At 39.8% G+C, this 19,487-nt stretch overlaps 1 protein-coding gene across 1 annotated transcript in view; it reads left to right on the top strand.

The window, feature by feature from the left end:
- Nucleotides 1-554: 554 nt before the first annotated feature.
- Nucleotides 555-19,487, top strand: part of igsf11 (immunoglobulin superfamily member 11) — a 33,697-nt gene continuing 14,764 nt past the window's right edge. Inside the window, exons 1-2 of the mRNA XM_038273411.1 lie at nt 555-714; nt 848-856. Of these exons, the coding sequence (XP_038129339.1) occupies nt 676-714; nt 848-856 (48 nt within the window). The 5' untranslated portion in view covers nt 555-675. The remainder of the gene's footprint in view (nt 715-847; nt 857-19,487) is intronic.

The raw sequence follows: 19,487 nt of genomic DNA on the forward strand, positions 1-19,487 counted from the left end.
AGCACAGCTGATATTTCTCTCCAGGATGGAGTAACAGCAAAACAGGAACAGACCAGATGAAGCTAGTATGAGAAACAGCAGAGAGAGCAGAACGTTAGAGATTGAATTAACAGATTCTGCAGAGTGGGAGAATAGAGATAGAATTGGTTGAAAATGATGTGGTGAAGTGAGTGAAGTATTGTTGCTGTTGGTCATGCAAAATGTTGGTTAAAGAGCTTGAATTATATTTGGTGTGGAAGCAACATAATAGCTGGCATTGGTGTGCATTCACGTTATCTTGGCTGTCTTCGTAGTAAAACTGGTTTGTTGCATATCTATAACAGTAGAAATCAAGGGGTTGTTGAGCTGGACGTTATATGGTGGCATCAAATCTCTGTACAGTACTTTTACTGTTTAGACATTAACTGTCCATCTTCGCATTGATCTAATCATCCAAGCACATTTTAACCTGAACTGATGTAAACAATTATGAGTTATTGTATACTTAAAATACAAGTTTTGTTCATTCTTTTGAACCAAGATACTTACAACTTCCTGCTTCTTTCCGCAGTGAGTGTCCGGGCCCTGGAAGTAACTGTGTCCCAGAGCAGCATCCAGGTGGCTCGGGGCCAGGCAGCCATCCTGCCCTGCTCCTTTACCACCAGCGCTGCTCTCACCAACCTCAACATAATCTGGATGGTTATCCCGTTGTCCAACGCCAACCAGCCGGAGCAGGTATGAATGATACACCCATCCTTTTAGAATGAGCTCTACACCAGCAGCTCTAAAAAGGTCAGAAATCAATAATCCTACCTGGAATTAGTCACATATGCATAATGATTATTTTGTTTCTCCCTCATCTTCACAGTCAAAGCAGGTATACAACACTTTATTTTTTTGTATGTATGCTCAGATACAACGCAAAGAGAACATCAGGATTAGCACAAAGGATATAGAGACTTCACAGACACAAACATCCCAAACCACCAAAATCTTTGAGCTGCTACATGCTTCAAGTCATAAACTTGTTATTATATATTATGAGCTTTCAACCTTACTCAGGGTCGTTGTGAGGATCATGACACATCCTTGGCTGTATTCAAAGCCATTTTGCCTAAATGCTGATCAAACAAACAAGGCCTTTTCTTATCTATATTGATTTCAATTCTGTTTACTTATAGAGTGCCAATTCACAACACGTCACTTCAAGGCACTTTACAGTTCACCAGATCATCCATTGATTCAAAGTTTTCTATCTAAGGAAAAACCAGTTGATTTCATCGACTCATTGACTCAAATACAATCCCTCACACTAAGCATGCTTGTAGCGACAGTGGAGAGGAAAAACTCCCTTTGAACAGGAAGAAACCTCCAGCAGAACTAGGTTCAGTGTGAGCGGCCATCTGCCGAGGCCGACTGGGGTTCTAGGAGACAGAAGCAAACATACAGAAGAAGTACTATCTGTACTTTTGCTGCAACATCACAGAAAACGTTTCCTTTGTGAATTAAACCACAATCAGTTTACATAAAGCTAAGTGGTCCTGTGGCATCACTGGAATTCCATAGCAGAACTTAAAGGTTACATCCGTTATCTCTTGCTTGCTCAAAAAGTACCACACAGTTTTAATTTTTCACACTGCAACCAAAATTACAAAAAGGAGTTTAAAGTGAAAATCTAACATTAAAATGTTCACCGTTATTAAATGCTAGAAAAATTATATTTGACTTTTTGCCAAATGTAATAGTTTTTACAACCATAATTTCGCTTAAACTCTCACCGTCCGTTAATTCTTTCAGTGGATCTACATTAAAGCAGAATTTGTCATTAACCGAGGACAGATGGACCCAGTATTCAAGGAGAGACAGCCAGTAGGAAAGTTCAAAACATTTATTAAATAAAGAAAACTAAAGTGGAGCTGAGGCTCTCAGACACTGCAGGAGGGGGGCGGGGCCCTGCCCAATCTCAGACACTTTCTGGTTTAACAATCCAGTCCAAGAATGTCCCCAAGTGCTGCAGTCCCAGAGCATGCTGGAAGCCGATCCTGGTCAGGGATCCAGAACAGACAGGAACAGGATCCAGATCAGGCAGGAACAGAACAGGTGGCAGGATCCAGACTTCCAGGCATCCACAGGCTCCCAGGAGGGTTCAGAGTCTGACAGGGTCCGAAAGGAGCAGACAGGAGCAGACAGGATCAGGTGCAGATGAACAGGCTCAGTGGAAGAGGGTAGCCGAGACAGGACGTGGATCCAGAACTTGATGCAGGACTTTAAACTGGTCTCCTCCCTGGAGCCAGGCTTTCTGGATAAAAACTGAACCTCCCCACATATAGAGCCAAAAACCCAGAGGACTCAGCGGGGGAGGAACAGTGGACGATCAGGAGACAAGACAAACACTAAAACCTCTTTCCACTGGCCGCCAGGATCCAGGACATGAACCATGAAATCAAACTGAACAGACAGACTCAATGAAAACAAATAATGATCTGGCACTGAAAGCTCAGGCTGAACTGAATATAAACAGAAGAAACAGGTGAGAGGAATAAATTATAATTGAGGCAGGGAAGGAAAACGGCAGGTGAAAGAAATTACCAATTAAGGGAGAGCAAACAGATTGAATACTTTTATCGAAAAAGGTTAGAGAAATTGGCTCAGAATCAGCACTGAGGCTCTTAAAGATTGATAAAACAAGCACACAGTCCAACGTTTACTTTAGTAAAAGAAGGTTAAAGATAAGTTCAGCAGGAGCTCATGGTAATCTGTTTTACAAGCCAAGACTTAAATGAAATGTCTAACACAAACAAGATCTAATCTGTGTGGCATCACTTTCAACTCATGCAACAGATTATCATCCTTTGATGTAAACTATTATTTTCTTGGCCTGGAATTTTGTTTTGTTGCTGACTTAAGTCCTCAACTTGTACCTGTGGTTGAATGAACTAGGTTTCTGTACTCCTTGTCATCCCCGGCCGCACTTCAAGTCCCTTCAGCCTCTAAAGTCGGGCATACACACATTTTCAATCGTTGCACGTAGCTACAGCTCAAACTGTAAGACGAAACTGCAGGCTTTAAAAGTTGCTCTGATGCGACCTTACGACGGCCGACTGAATTTCAAACATGTTTGATTTTCTCCCGACCTTACTATTCCTGATCGGGGGGTGGTATTGAGAGGCTGATTGCCCCTTGTTACCCCCTCTACACTACACAATGCACGATCAGGCTGAGAGTCGGCCCGCTCGAAAAAATTCTTGCACGACTGGAGAATTGGCCCGAAAAGAGCAAAAAATCGTAAAGTGTATGCCCGACTTTACAGGTTTTATTCCAAAGATGCTGCCATCTCCATGGGACAAGGTTGGGATGGAGTGTTTAGGTTGTTAGCTTTTTATTAGTGTTGCACCGATACCGATACCAGTATCGGACGGGGCCCCGATACTGCCCTAAAATGGTGGTATCGGTATCGGCGAGTACCAACAAATAGGGCACCGATACCATTTTGACAATCAAAAGTTTATTCAACTATTGTCACCCATTCCTGGTAGGCAATAAAAAGTTCTACTGGATTCACTTTGTATTAGATTTTTTCCTGCTTTACAAAGGGAGGCAGCAGCTTGACTAAGCCATTATGGCAATTATTTAACATTATTATGATATCGGTATCGGCCGAAACTGCACAGCTAGGTATTGGGTATCGGGGCCAAAAAATGGCATCGGCGCAACACTAGTTTTTATCAACATATGTTGTTTCAAATGTAGTCCATAAAAAAACTTACTTTTGTTCCAGTCTGGCCAGAGCAGCTTATTTCATCAACCTTTCGTGTCCCTTATATGGTGTCAAAATAGACAATGTCCTTCTTCTTCCTTTCTTTGAACAATTCAGCAATTTCAACATTGTTCAATTTGGGACAGTTTTCTAAAGCACAAGTTCCAGTAGAAGACCAGTCACATGATTATTGTGAGTTTTACTTCTCAAAAGTTTTTTTTTTTTTTTCTCCTCCTTGGTCACATCCTGGCAGGAATGAATGTGTATAATACTCTAATTCCAGATAAAAATCCAACTGTGCTTGGTGAACTGTTTGAGGTTCGGGATATTATGTTAGGTGACATTGTGATATTTTGTTCTACTTCAAATAACCCTTGAATGTTGAACCCTTTTTTTATTACCGCCTGCATTAAAGGCTTCCTGTTCTTAAGGAAAGTATGGTTCCAGTAGGCATTAGTATGCCGGGAGTCTTGAATACAGTCAAAGTGTCAATAACCCACAAGGATTCTGTTTAAATACGATACTAATACATATTAGTAGGAATAAAAAACAAATCACACAATACTTCTCTTTTCGGTGCATCTGACTGCAGTACAATAGTTAACGAGCTTCATTGATAAAAAAGTTCCAAGGTTTTCTATGTGACACATTGGTCAGGTTACATATTTTCAATATTAATTTCAAAGATTTTGTGATCATTTAGAAAACTTTTGAACTTTTCAGAAAAAGATGTCTGTAAGTTATAGTCAATGCCAGAGGCTATTGCTGTAAAATGTTTATCTGAAGTTGGTAAAAGGCCTCATGTTCTTAATGTCTGACTAGTTAGACTTTTCTTTTGTATTTTCCATCGGCCCATATGTAGTTTCATGGCCTAATTTTAATTAGCGTCTCTGCCATCCCTCCTAATAGCCCTTCCCTGTAATTTTTCTCTCTCACCTTTCTCTCATTTGCTTCCCTCTCAGTCGATGTTTCCTCCCCCTCGCGGGCCTTTCTGTGATTCCATTTCGGTTGTTTAACATGCAGCTGCAGGCCGTACAAGCTCACCTGCCTCTCTTCACTTTGAACCCCGGTGCCGGTCGGCCGCCCAAATAACACAATCATCTTCTGCACTAATTAACTCACGCCCACGACAGGCTCTGTATCGCAGCTGTTCTCACTGCACAGACACACACACACAAATACTGGCATATTCATATACACACAAACTGAAAACGGCCTTGAACAGATTGCTGATCCAAATACATTGTAGATCCTTCCACATACTGAGCAAAATGTTATTAAAAAAGACAGAAATGAAAACCTTGCTTTCAGTTTTAACTTAAAAATTGCAGATAGTAAAAAGTCAGATTGGCCAGTGATTTATTACAATGATTTTTTTTTCATATTTTTAACCTGCGATTAGAGTATTGCTGTTTTCCTCCATTCCTCTTGGTATGCTTAATTGAACTATGTTAGGATAATTATCACTGATGATGTGTGACTTTATTACACCTTAACATTAGCTGCCTGTTGCGTGTCAGAACTGATGTTTTCCCCAGTAGTTTATTTAATTAGGCTAGTTCCTCGGTCCGGCTATACACAGTTATAATCTTGCTTGTGGCAACTATTTGGCGGGCCTTTCTGTGATTCCATTTCGGTTGTTTAACATGCAGCTGCAGGCCGTACAAGCTCACCTGCCTCTCTTCACTTTGAACCCCGGTGCCGGTCGGCCGCCCAAATAACACAATCATCTTCTGCACTAATTAACTCACGCCCACGACAGGCTCTGTATCGCAGCTGTTCTCACTGCACAGACACACACACACAAATACTGGCATATTCATATACACACAAACTGAAAACGGCCTTGAACAGATTGCTGATCCAAATACATTGTAGATCCTTCCACATACTGAGCAAAATGTTATTAAAAAAGACAGAAATGAAAACCTTGCTTTCAGTTTTAACTTAAAAATTGCAGATAGTAAAAAGTCAGATTGGCCAGTGATTTATTACAATGATTTTTTTTTCATATTTTTAACCTGCGATTAGAGTATTGCTGTTTTCCTCCATTCCTCTTGGTATGCTTAATTGAACTATGTTAGGATAATTATCACTGATGATGTGTGACTTTATTACACCTTAACATTAGCTGCCTGTTGCGTGTCAGAACTGATGTTTTCCCCAGTAGTTTATTTAATTAGGCTAGTTCCTCGGTCCGGCTATACACAGTTATAATCTTGCTTGTGGCAAATATTTGGGAATGGAATGAGAGCGGTGTCCTGCAGCTAAGAACAAAGTGTGATATTTTGATAAGGCTGGAGCCAAGGATGTCTCCTCATCTGCAAACGTGTATGATGTAAAATGTGATGATGTGGCAGACTGGAGTTGTATAAAATGCTTCTTTAAATGTTAATCGGGACCACTTTAATGATAAGTGAGTCCGGTTGGTAAGCAGCTGCCTTCTGTAACTCTAACTCGTGGTCGCGGTTTTCGGTTCAGTTCGGTATATGTTGATTGTTAGCCTGACATGTTGGTGATGTTGCTGTTAGCATAAACAAAACGTGTTGCACAATGCTTGCACACTGTTGCACTTTTATCCACATCTTTCTGTCCGCCGTCATCGTAGGTCACTCTAAATGCAAAGTGGTCCCATACAGCAGACCTATAAAGTGCTGCTAGCGTGTCTTCCAACTCCTGTTCTTTCCCACTCGCCATACCCACACAATTCTCCACAGCAACTGATTTTTTTCTGCTACACCTGGCTACGCTGCTTCGCTTCTTTTTCTTGTTTACTACTGGTGGTTGGATTTGGTGGCAGTACCGCCACCTTCTGCTCTGGAGTGTACACGCTTCGCCTATGAGAAAAAGGAGCAGCGCATGAACCGAACGCAACACACGCGAATCGAACCGAACGGTTTGGACGGTTTTCATAAACCGTTCCATCCCTAACATATATACGTTATGAAAGAGTTTCTCCCGTGTGATTTTTTTCAGAAAAAAAAAATTGAGAGAGAAAACTTTAAGGTGCACAAACAGAGCCTATTCTAAACAACTAGTTGTAGCAGGATCATCGTTACAAAGTGGATGCAGTCCTTGGTTTAGATATTTTCTGTTTTGCTACTTTGCAGCTGCTGGTTGCAGACCCCTGTATTAGTTTTATGAAAATTTACGAAAACATATGAAAAAATACAAAATACTGCTGGCTCCCTCCTGCCAAGACCTACAGAGTGCGCTGGGGCGGTTTGCAGCGGCAGGGATGAGAATCAGCTCCTCCAAGTCCGAGGCCATGGTTCTCGACTGGAAAAAGGTGGTTTGTCTCCTTCAGGTTGGAGGAGAGTCCCTGCCTCAAGTGGAGGAGTTCAAGTATCTTGGGGTCCTGTTCACGAGTGAGGGAAGAATGGAGCGGGAGATCGATAGACGGATCGGTGCGGCTGCTGCAATAATGCGGAGGCTGTCGTGGTGAAGAGAGAGCTGAGCGAAAAGGCAAAGCTCTCAATTTACCGTTCGATCTACGTTCCTACCCTCACCTATGGTCATGAAATCTGGATCATGACCGAAAGAACGAGATCCCGGATACAAGCGGCTGAAATGAGCTTTCTCAGCAGGGTGGCTGGGCTCTCCCTTAGAGATAGGGTGAGGAGCTCGGTCATTTGGGAGAGGCTCCGTGTAGAGCCGGTTCTCCTCCACATCGAGAGGAGTCAGTTGAGGTGGCTCGGACATCTTCTTCGGATGCCCACTGGACGCCTCCCTCGGGAGGTGTTCCAGGCACGTCCCACTGGGAGGAGGCCCAGGGGACGACCCAGGACACGCTGGAGAGACTATGTCTCTCGGCTGGCCTGGGAGCGCCTTGGGCTTCCCCCAACAGAGCTGGAGGAGGTGTCTGCGGAGAGGGAAGTCTTGGGAGTCTCTGCTTAGTCTGCTGCCCCTGCGACGTGGTTCCGGATAAAGCGGGAGACGACGACGACAAATATTAAAATGATATCGCAGCTGAGGTCTTTAATGATCTTGAGAAAATAAGTCCTGGGACTTAAAAATTGTAAAAGACGCTCAGCATTACAGCTTAATGATTAAAAATGTAGGTAACAGATGTAACTGTTTTTATGTCTGATCAGTTGAAGTTTCTGTGCCAGCACATGTCAAACAAACTTCATTACAGGAGCCATAGAAGGGGCCAGGACTAGTTGTAAAGGGGCACTGCTCCTGTTGGCACCTGTCTAAAACACCCATACAGACTACAGTATATCTTTCAATAATAAGATAAATATTTGTTAACATTTATTAAATGTTAAGTCTGATTACCTTTTAAAACTGTTAGACTTGGATAAAACTTTGAGGGTTTAGTTCCACACAAAACTGAGAACCGTCCAAAAGTAGAAATCGACCATAATGGTTTATTAAAGGCAATACCAGTACTGAGTTTTTTTTTTTCTTTATGCAGGTCTAATCCACAATATGTTGTCCACATTTCTGGGTGGATTTCTTTTATTTCTTTTCCTCCATTTACCTAATAAAAATAATAAAATTATAACAAAAATTAAAAAATTCTCAACTTATACAACAATTACAGAAGAGAATAGCATAGTCCTTTATTGTCCCACATAGTGGGGTTTCAGGCTTTTCAGCTGAAGGTAAGGGAAAATTTTACAACCAAAAAAATACAAAGAAAAAAGGTCACATCAGAGGCACCTTACTGCTATCTAGTGGTTGGAGTGGTACCAAAATTTATAACTAATTTGCAAATATCTACATTCGTATCTGTTATTTGTGGTATTATGAAATTATCATTAAGTTCAAATTATGAGCAATATGCTAATCCAATCAGAAAGTCTCTAAATTCCTTATGTGTGTCTTTAGATGTGGCTGCTGTAGGATTAAAATGGTGTTTGAAGTTCACTAGTCCTTCAACATGGTACTGCTGCTTCTGTATTCAACAGTTGGAATGACATTCTCAGGCTAGAAGTTGTAACTCACAGTGTTCCTCGTTTCCTCTCTGAATACAGCAACAGTCAAGTGAATTAGCAAACTTTGCATTCATTTATTTGGCATTGGACACATGAGGACCAAAAATGTCTTCTTGTTAATTTGCCAAGAAGACTTTATTTTTCTGTGACATCATCTGATAGGTTTGCTTCCACTTAATTAAAACCTTTTGAGTTAATCAATTTAAAGCTTTGAACGATTTCATCCCATCATCTGCGTTTCCCCAAAATGTTTGATGACATTCTGTTCTAATTTTGAGGAAAATTCTCTTTTTCATTACCTTAGTATTTAGCCAGAGCACTTTACTTAGGCAACCTGTCTCTAAAAGCTTTGAATAAAAGTGAAAAAAATTAACCGAGTCGCCTCTCTCTGTTGAAAGTCCCCACCGCTTAGAAAGGTTTGTGTGTCTTTAAACAGGCACAAATTTATCAAAGTGATTTGTTACAAAAAAAAAAGAAAAAAGAAATCCCAATATTTCATTGCCTGCCGTTCTGCTCTATGAATTTGTGCTGGCTTGTTTAAACGTCTTTTTCTTCTAACATTATTCCACCATAGATTTTTATGACAGACAAATATGTTATCATGCACACCGGATCTCTCCATGCTCTGGTATTTTAGCAATGCCTTCTTTGCGCCTTTCTTTTGTGTGTCAGTTTGCACTTTTAAAAGTACTAAAAAGATGCATAAACTGTGGATGTATTTACGTTTCTGATTTCTTTGCACATGATAAATGTTTACATCTGTGACTTTATGCAGTTTGGTCATTAGAATATGATCTGCATATTGACAGAGGCACACTTGTAAAAAAAAAAAAGGTGTGTACACGTCTGCAAATGTTAATCACTTCACACCTTGTGTGATGTCACTAATTATTAAGCACCTATGCATTTAGCAAAAAAAAAAGTTTTGGTATGGCAGAGTTTAAGCAGCAAGATCTCAGTCTGATTTAATTCAGGGGAAAAATGACTGATAGATCACATAGAGATACTGAAAGCAACAAACTAAAACCTTCGTTATAATCAGTGGCACAGTCTATGCATTAGGAAATATAAGGCCTGCTGGAAAAAGTATCTGATGAAGTAAAAGTGCCATGTGAGGTGACAGAACCACCTCTTCTGAGAAGTACAAGTACAAGGTCATTTTGGAAGTAGAGAGAGTGTCATAAATGATTATAGTTGATGCTAAAAGCCATTAACAATTACTGAACAGAACTCTTGCCTAAGCTGCATTTGCACTTTAGCGAGCGCTCTCAGGACTCTGCATGCTCTAACTTGAGTGCTATGTTCAGATAGCTCTGTCGTAAATGACTCACGGTTATTGTAGAAGAAAAATTACTAAAATAATTCCTTCTTTCATGCATCTCACCTAGCATGACTTTCAATTAGGCTTTTATTGTTTTGAAGTTTTAGCAGTGGCATTATTGATGTACCAACAGCTTTTCAGATGACACAGCATAACACATTTTATAGGATCAGAGAAATGCTGAGATACTTTAATACACCTCCTTTACTCGTGTCATAACTTATCCATTAAACATCAGCTCCATAAACCCTGGGCTTCAGTGTAAATCCATTCCACTGTGATTGCTTTAATCTTTTAAATAACTAATATAAGGAATTGTTTTGATAAGGTAACATTAAGCACTGATTATTAGTTGAGGCCTACATATATAAAAATTATTTTTAAAAATCACTGAATAAAAGAAAGGAAATAATAATATTTAAACAGGTTTCACACTATTGCATGTAATCCAGCATATTAGTAATAAAAATATTCCATGATAAGAAAATCGCCCATAACATCTGGTTGTTGACATCAGAAAGGTTAGCTGGTCATAGCTTATTCTCGGCATCTTGCTTGTCAGCCAGTGACAGGTCATATGATTGACGTTTTAAACTCTGTTGTTATTGGTTAAGACCATGTGGGGTGTTGGGCTTTATAGCCAATGAAATAAGCTTTCGAATGAGCCCAACTACATTAAGGAAAACACAATTACATTAACTTACTTTGCTTTATGTAGTTTTGTTTTCCTTAATGTAGTTACGCTTTTAGATTTGTAGTTGCAATTTGCACTTCAGGGCCACCGTAGACATCTAAGAACAAAAGGTTATAAATTGATGTCACTCTGAACCATGGAAGCCCAATGAGTAGATTAGTTAAAAAAATAAATAAATACCACAATAAAAAAAAAAGAAATCTTCATAAACACAAAATCTGATTAATCAATAAATAGATTATTTGACTAACCCTACTGGGAAGTCTCCTTCTGTCACCATTTGGTGGTGTTGGTAGAGGACCCAAATGCAGAGATGAGTTTGTTGAGATGAATTTAAGTGTTTTAATGGGTTTTCAGGTTCTGAGGCAGGAGGTAAACAGGCTCAGAGGCAGGAGTCAAAAATCCAACAAAAATATCTCACAAGACAGGAGTCAAAAAATCCAACAAAAATATCTTCAGAACCAGAATCTAGGAGACATCAGGGAAAAACCAAAACTAAGAACCAGGAAGAGACAAGGAAGGACGACAGAGAACTGACCAGAGGTTTGATGAGATGTAAGACGAGGATCCAGCAAACAAGAACTGAAGAGGGAGGGTTTTTAAAGGGGACAGAGACAAAGAGAGAGCTGACGAGGAAATTGGCAACAGGTGCTGGCAGGACAGAGAAAACAGCAAGGGAGGACAGAGCAGAAAACAGAGCTAGGGATAGAGGACACAAGAGGGCAGCAGAGGACAACAAATGGAAAACCTGGAGGACAGGAACTAACAAGAAAACAACAAAATAATAATTAGACATTAAAACAAGGAGCAAAGTAAGACTGAATACTCTAAATAAACATAACAAAACCAAGACTGTGACACCTTCCTTTAACAAAGGAAATGTTTTGTTTTATTAACAGGAATCGATTAGTTAGAAAATGCTGGAATCCAACTCAGTTTGAAAATCTAAAATAATGTTGATTTACTTACAACACTGCAAAAACGATCTAAAATTAATTAATATTTCTTAAATCAAGTGTATTTACCCTTAATTTGAGCAGGTAAATAAGATAGTTTGCCAATGGAATGAGTATTTTTACATTTAAAATAAGATAATTAGATAATATGCACTTGAAATAAGACAATGCAATTGTTTTTTCTTATTTTAAGTGAAATTGTCTTGTTCCATTGGCAGAGTGTCTCACTTACCTCCTCAATTCAAGAAAAAATTCACTTATTTTAAGAACAATTGACTTATTTAGATTTACATTTTTTGCAGTGAATTCGAAAATAAAAAGCCTAGACTTAGAATTAGATAAACTTTATTGTCATTTTGTAAACACAAAGCATATACAAGAAGAAATTTCTCTCAGTTCAGCTCTCAAATCATTTCAATTTCTTAAGTGCAGCAGTGATAAAATGTAAACATGGTGATCAAATGTAAACATAAGACTGAGATATGATTGAAGTTTTTCCAACTGTTGAGAGCTGTTCCTGGTCTCTGCCTTGAAGGGTTGCCAAGATGATGTAAATCAACTATAAAACATTCATACATATATCTTTGGATATACTTTAAAATTAATGCTGATGTGAGTCCTCATTGCAGAAATGATGTTAATCTGTTGGTGAGAAGGTTTTCAGTGGGGTTTCGGATAACCACATTGATCCTACTAAATCTGCCATAGATGGCTTACATAGATGATCTGTTCCCTTGACCTCGAAATATAGATGAATTATTTTTTTGATCAAAGAAATGAGTCTGTGACCTTTTTTATGTTTTTTAAAATTCTGATGCCACTAATGGGCTTGATTTCAAGTAGGAAAGGCCAAAAGAGACTTTTAAAAATAAAAGCTGGACAAGCAGTCAAATACAAATGGGTTCAGTTCCTTACGCGTGGCGACCTGCCAGATCAAACAAGTTATTCTGCAGAAATAAATAATGTGTGATCTCGCTGAGACTAGGGCTGAAATAATTAATCGGATTAATCGATTATTTGAATAATTGTCAACTATTTTTATTTTTGTTTTAAAAGGTTTAACAGGTTTTATTGAAGAGATAATACAAAGAGAAGTGTTGCTCTGAACACTGCTCAACCAGAAGTTTACAGAGAAGTTGTTGAATCTTTGACTGCAGTCTGTATGCCGTTGCTCCCGTGTTTGTCTGATTCGGTTGAGGGCGGAACAGGGTTTACCCAGAATGCGGTGGTTTGTAGGTGAACGTAGAAGCTGACTGCAACTCAGATTTTCTGCGGTACTTGAACGGGTCGTGGTGGAGATGAATCCCTTTCTCAGTGTGAGGCTCAAACGATCTCTTGGGGAAAGTGGGTCCAAACCTCCTGTTTGTAACCCCAGCTCAGCTTGAAGCTCTGTTGATCCTTCCAGGGAGAGAAGGTCAGAAAAATCCAGTTTGCAGGATGACTTCCCAAAACTGGCAAACACTCTGGCATCGAGGTAGTGGCAGTCAGCAGCTTAAGAGCACTTCGTCAACGAGGAAACCATCAGCACGTGTGTGAGGAGGCAGAGCAGAACCAGGCGCCTCCTGGTGGATGAAGGGAGACAAACACAGAAACACAAACACACAGACAGGAGTCCTGACAATCACATATCGTTATGACTAAAATGTGACAAAAACTAATAATAGGTTTCGTCCTGAAAACTAAGACTAATTCTAACATGGCTGTCAAAAACAACATAGTAATTCTAAAAGTTTCAGGGTAACCAGTGTCTGTGATGTCAACTATTTTAGTGATCATTAACCGTTAACTGGAGTGTAAAGACTGTAAAACATGTATTTTCCTTACAAAGCAACCTATTCAGAGCAGTAATTATACCAAGATTGTAAAAAAAAGATGTAAACATTTTGCATTCAAGACTAATATCTGTCAATATGCTCTATCCAGAAATCCTCAAATGGAAAAGTTTTGGTTTCAACTGGTTTCATTTAGTAATAAAAGAAATAGGGTGGGGAGTGTTGGCCTAGTGGTTAGAGCAGTGCACTTGTGCTCTTAGAAGGTTGCAAGTACCCGGTTTTATCACCACAGCCTGCACTCTGGGTTCCTGAGCAAAACACTTAACCCCACACTGCTCCCTGGGCGCCGCACAATGACAGCCCACTGCTCCACAAGAGGATGGGTTAAATGCAGAGAGTGAATTTCCCCACTGTGGGACAATAAAGGGACTTACAGTTACAAAAATCTACTTTAGGGAACCTTTTGCTTTCCAATTAATAATTGATTAATGAAGTGACAATCAACAAATTAAACAATTTGCAAAATAATTGTTAGTTGTAGCCCTAACTGAGACTCTAAACTTTCACACTGTTTATCAATCAGAACAAAACAATAGCTCCAAGGTTAATGTTAGGTTTTAGCTGGTTGGATATTAGTTGTGTTTGCAATGGGGAGCTTTTGTTTTCATTAAAAGCCGTGATTCCTTTCATAAGCTGGTCTAAATCCACACTATTCACTCGTTTGGTTGAATTCTGAACTAAAAAAAACAACAATAAAAATAAAACATAAGGACTGATTTTATCTCGGATTATAGCTTTGCCAGCAAATATGTTAAAGTGTAAAGGTGACCGCTTCACCTCTGCTCAAAGCAATCAGTCTCACCGGTTCCACTTCATCGCTTCTTCCTTCAGGAATTCTCCAGACTTCCTCTGCAGGTATCCAAATGTCACCTATTACATCCGATAACAGGCTGGAAGCACAGCACTGGACAATACACATTTTGTGTACTATGGTAGTCATGGAAACTAAAACACCCTCCGTTCATTTCCCTGGTCCAAATTGGCCAGTTGAGGAAGTAGTGTCATCATCTCCACTGCAGCATAAAATTACATTTAGAGGGTCTTCAACAGAGGCTCATGTATGTTAACAAACAGCTCCTTTTTTCCATTTAACATGTTTCTGCAGCTTATTTATGGCCATTTTTTTTTATTAAATCTCTAATGTTTTGCAAAAGTATTGACACCTCTAAAAAAATTTTTAACCAACTAGTTTGTTTTTCCAGCCAATCTGTTCTTAGAATATATCAAAACTCTATCCCGCCAACCGCAACTCTCCTACTAACTCGCACATCTTGACTTAATACTGTGGCTGTTTAAATGCCTGTCAAAGTTCGGGGTGAGTAACTCAAAAGTTAAAAAGTAAAGTTAAAAGGTTAAAGGAATAGTACACCCAAAACATGATTAGCCTTCATTTTCTACTCACCCCCATGCTGAACAACACTCTGGAGTACTTTTTTGATATCTCAAATGCATCTGGAGATCTGGGAGGCTTCTTGCTGTCTGCTGACATTCAAATAATGGAGGTCTATGGCGCCCGAGGCAGAAAGGTCCATAAAAGTCCACAAAAAACGTGTCAATATTCCTCCATACTGCTCGTCCAATGTATTCCAAGTGTCCTGAGTGGGTAGCGTCCATAATTTACTCGAAACAAAGTCATTTAGAATGTTTTTAGAGCATAAACAGTAGTGTATAGGATTTCCTGAAAGCGCGCGCCGGCGCGTTCATGACGCTACGGAAACCGCGGTAGACCAAACCAGATGAAAGTGCGCATTCAGCTCGGCAAAGAACTCATTCTCTTCCTCAACACTGAAGTCCGCAGACATTTTTCTTTCGTTGTTTCTTTCTTTGCACAGGTAAACAGCACATTTCTTCTTCTACGCTTGCATTATCGGCAGAGCAGACGCTAAATGCGCACTTTCATCTGGTTTGGTCTGCCGGCTTCCGTAGCGTCGTGAACGTGCAGGCTCGCGCTTTCAGGAAATCCTATACACTACTGTTTATGCTCTAAAAACATTCTAAATGACTTCGTTTCGAGTAAATTCTGGACGCTACCCACTCAGGACACTTGGAATACATTGGACGAGCAGTATGGAGGAATATTGACACGTTTTTTGTGGACTTTTATGGACCTTTCTGCCTCGGGCACCATAGACCTCCATTATTTGAATGTCAGCAGACAGCAAGAAGCCTCCCAGATCTCCAGATGCATTTGAGATATCAAAAAAGTACTCCAGAGTGTTGTTCAGCATGGGGGTGAGTAGAAAATGAAGGCTAATCATGTTTTGGGTGTAGTATTCCTTTAATAAGCCTAGTTAAAAATTATATTTAGGTTTATAATCTCAAAAATTTTAAGTGCCAATATCAGCATTTATGCCTGTAAGGTTATGTTGTACCAGAAAAAAAAAGTGTTTCTTTTACTCTCAGAGATTTTTTTATAAAAGCACTTTTGTTATTTTTCTTAATATATTCGGGCAAGTTGGCGTTTCTTGTTTATTACGTTGACATACATTTTTGGAACAAGTGGGAAGAGGTTTAAAGCAAAACAACAACTGGTCCCAAGACAAAACCCTATGGAGCACCAAACTGATGTGTATAAGTTAAAAGTCTGGGATCTGTTAAAAGGAACTGAAATAATGAATAAACTGTTGATGTTCCTTGTTTGCAACAAAGAAACTGAGAGAAAACACCTAAAACATACGAAGCTATGAAACACAAAAAAACAAAAAAATAAACTGGCAAACCATTCTATTATACAGTACATAGTGTGTGCATTTTACAGCATGAAGTATTTAGCAATAAAGTGATGATCCTTGGGTAAATGAGTCTATATTGTTTTAGAATGCCTCGTGGGATTGAAGGAGATGACAGTGTCAGTGTTTAGTCAGTAAATTAAAGAAGCTATGGGGGGTTTAGAGGTTTATTCAGGCTTTACAGAGAACATGGCAGGATTCCTCATTCCTGCTGCCAAAGGGGTCCTTATAGGGTCGGCTGGAAGAAGGATATGTTCATACAATCGGTACGATGACAGCGAATATGGATAGGATTTTTTTTTGTATGTGTGTGCTTCCAGTTGTTGAGACGCGAGGAAAACCGAGAAGTAGGGCAATGAGAGCAGATGCTCGTCCCTCGTCTGTGTGCAGGATTTTTCCAAGAGAAAGGATGAAACAGGGGTTTACCGCTGGGCCTGCAGTGGGGCGTCCAGCTAGTCCAGCTAGAGTTCTTACGGGCCGCCTGCCATCTGAGCGCCAGCCATGGCCTCTTTTCTGTCAGCACGGCGCTACAAAGCCAACCGGGTCACGCGATCAAATGAGGTGGCTTATACATACATTTAGATGAGGAAGGATCAACTTATCAGACAGACAAAAAGAAGATAAATGGGTTAAATATGTCCCATTAAAAGCTGATCTCCTGAGATCATTAAACAAATAAAAGCTAAATTTGACATGTGAGGCCAAAAGAATGAATCCTTTGGTTCAGATAATATTGGGAGGTCACCAGAGACTAAAAACAGCACAAGCCCTCTATTAGACAGAGAAACAAAAAGAAAGCAATACAGTACAGTGGACATAAAAAAAACATACAATAACTAGATAAAGGAGCATTATTACTGTAGCAGACACATCTCAGTGTCTCACACACCAGCAGCCCAATAGGGATGCACTTCTTGTTAGTAAATGAATCTCCAGTGAAACACACGAGCAAAAAAGAGATGCAGTTACAGGCTCTCATCACAGCGGAGGAGCTGCCTATTCATCTGCACATAAGAGGACAAAGCGAGCGCGCAGCACTCAGGAAATTGCAGCCACGCAATTTACAATCGTTAGGCAGCGGCGGAGGACACGGTCACATACACAATCCCACACTTTCATCAGAACCATCACTCGCCTGCAAACTCACACATATGTACGGTCACAGAAGAACACACTGGTGCTGGTTGTTTCCTGCCTGGTTCTTTGAACAGTTCAATGAGGACTCTTTTCAGCAAAGTGAAAAGCCCCTCTGATTTCCCCCCTTCTTGTGTGTGCGGCCTGTGTGTAAGGTGGCATGTGTGCGACCCGCACAGTTCTGTGCACAAGTGTTTGCAGGGGTCTTTTATCTTTTGTGTGGGCCCAGCTGAGGGGAGAGAGCTGTTTTGCATCTGGCTGTTTCGAAAACCCAGCTTGAGGCATTTCCACAACTGACCCTTTACTGCTCTTCAAATTTAGGACCGGAGCTCCGTTTAGCTAACCTGACTCAGGCCCCGTCCACGAGAAGTCAAAACGAACACGAAACGCTAATATTTTCCAGAACGTTTGTCGTAAAGACGGAGACGTAAAATAAATGTGATCGTCCACACGAATGCATGAAACGGCGTTTCAAAATCTTGGCTGGTTTGGAGAAAAATTTGTGCATTTAGGCCAGGGTTTGACTTTGTGTGGACGGGGCCTCGGCCAGATGGATATGCGGAGCAAATCAAAATTCTAATTCGGTTGAAGTAATTTTGGGAAAGGGCGAAAATACTGGTTAGCTGATTGGCCTATGTTGGTGATAGACGGGCCAAATAAACCAATCAGATCAACGAAGCATATGACGTACTAACAGCCAGGCTACTCTTGCCGAAACCAGTCGGGAGAAGAGCAAAAACATCTTTTCCTCTGAGAAAAGCCTCCAGATCAGTGTTTTGCTCTTCTTTCAGTGAAGAAATACTCTGTAATTCCGATAAAACTTGCTCTATAGCCACGCTAACGCTAGTTCCATCGGCTGAAGCCGCCATGTTCTTTAGACGGAACTGTCGCGCTTCTCGTTGCGTCACACCTCAACCCGCCTCAAAGCCAACGCTGATTGGACCTTCGTTTGGTGAACGGCTCTAAATTTTCTTCAACGGAGAGTCTCCAGACTGATTAGCGAGTGAAATCTTGAAAGCTTGCAAGATCAGGATGGTCTTACGAGGCTACCGTTTAACTCCACCTGAATGGCTGTAACCTTATCTACTGAAGGTTTTTGGCACCATCATTATCAGATGGGACCAAAGAACATTTAGATTTTTCTCTTGTCCAGCAGATTGGCTTCATTTCTCCTCTAGAAATCTTGATGTTTCTAGTTTTGATGTTTCCAAGATAAAATGTTTTCAATTATGTATTCCATTTAGGAAATCCTTTCATCTGAAAAACCTTATAGTAACATGAAAGCATACTTTTAGTGTCTACCCTTTCTACCTAAATCAACCATGTAAGCCAGAAAAAGACCACTCACAAATAAAAGGTTTTCAGTTTGTCTGTTTGTTGTACAGAAATAAAAGTCAGTTTCGGTGCTTTATTTAGTCTGTGTGTTTTTGTGCTTACAGTAGAAATAGGTCCCCATCTAGTCTGAGAGATCTATAGCGAGTTGTTAAGAAATGTACTCTCTTTCTTTAAACTTTTACTAGCATTTCAAAGTGCTTTGTATTTTCCCTTTATAGATTCCTTCTGGTTTAGTTTTTTTCTGTTAAACTTAAATGTTAATGATTGTCTCATGAAATCTGGAATCAAACAAAAAAAGCCCGGGTAAATAAAAACTTTTTTTTTTTTACTGAAAAGCTCCACAGTTTGTGTGGAGACATTACATCAGAACCTCTCTGAAAGGATGAAGGAGGTTAAAACATCAAACATGTAAACCTTGATATCATATTTGATACATGAGCTTTTGAGTCCTCTACATTATTATTGTGATTTAACTTTTATTTTGTGTCTGGTTTTATATTCAGACACATAAAAAGAAAATCAGCTGCATGCAAATGTCTAATGTATCACAAATGATGAAAGTAAAAACTGATGTTTCATCTTTTTTTATTTGTCCAATGGTCAATGAAGACTCTAGTTTCAAAAAGTTACAGTTTTGTGATTAAGGCTAAGGCATTAGGGCTAAAATAGTTGATGAGATTTATTTTGATTAATTGATTTTTTTCAATCATCTTCTGCTAATTTGGTAATCAAATCTAATTCTTAGCTAGAATATAAAATATGCTTTTTGCTAAAAAAAAAAAATTAACCCACAGACAGCAGAGATGA

The sequence above is a fragment of the Cyprinodon tularosa genome, unplaced genomic scaffold (assembly GCF_016077235.1).
Source record: "Cyprinodon tularosa strain WSP-4 unplaced genomic scaffold, ASM1607723v1 ctg87, whole genome shotgun sequence".
In the NCBI taxonomy this organism is placed as follows: Eukaryota; Metazoa; Chordata; class Actinopteri; order Cyprinodontiformes; family Cyprinodontidae; genus Cyprinodon; species Cyprinodon tularosa.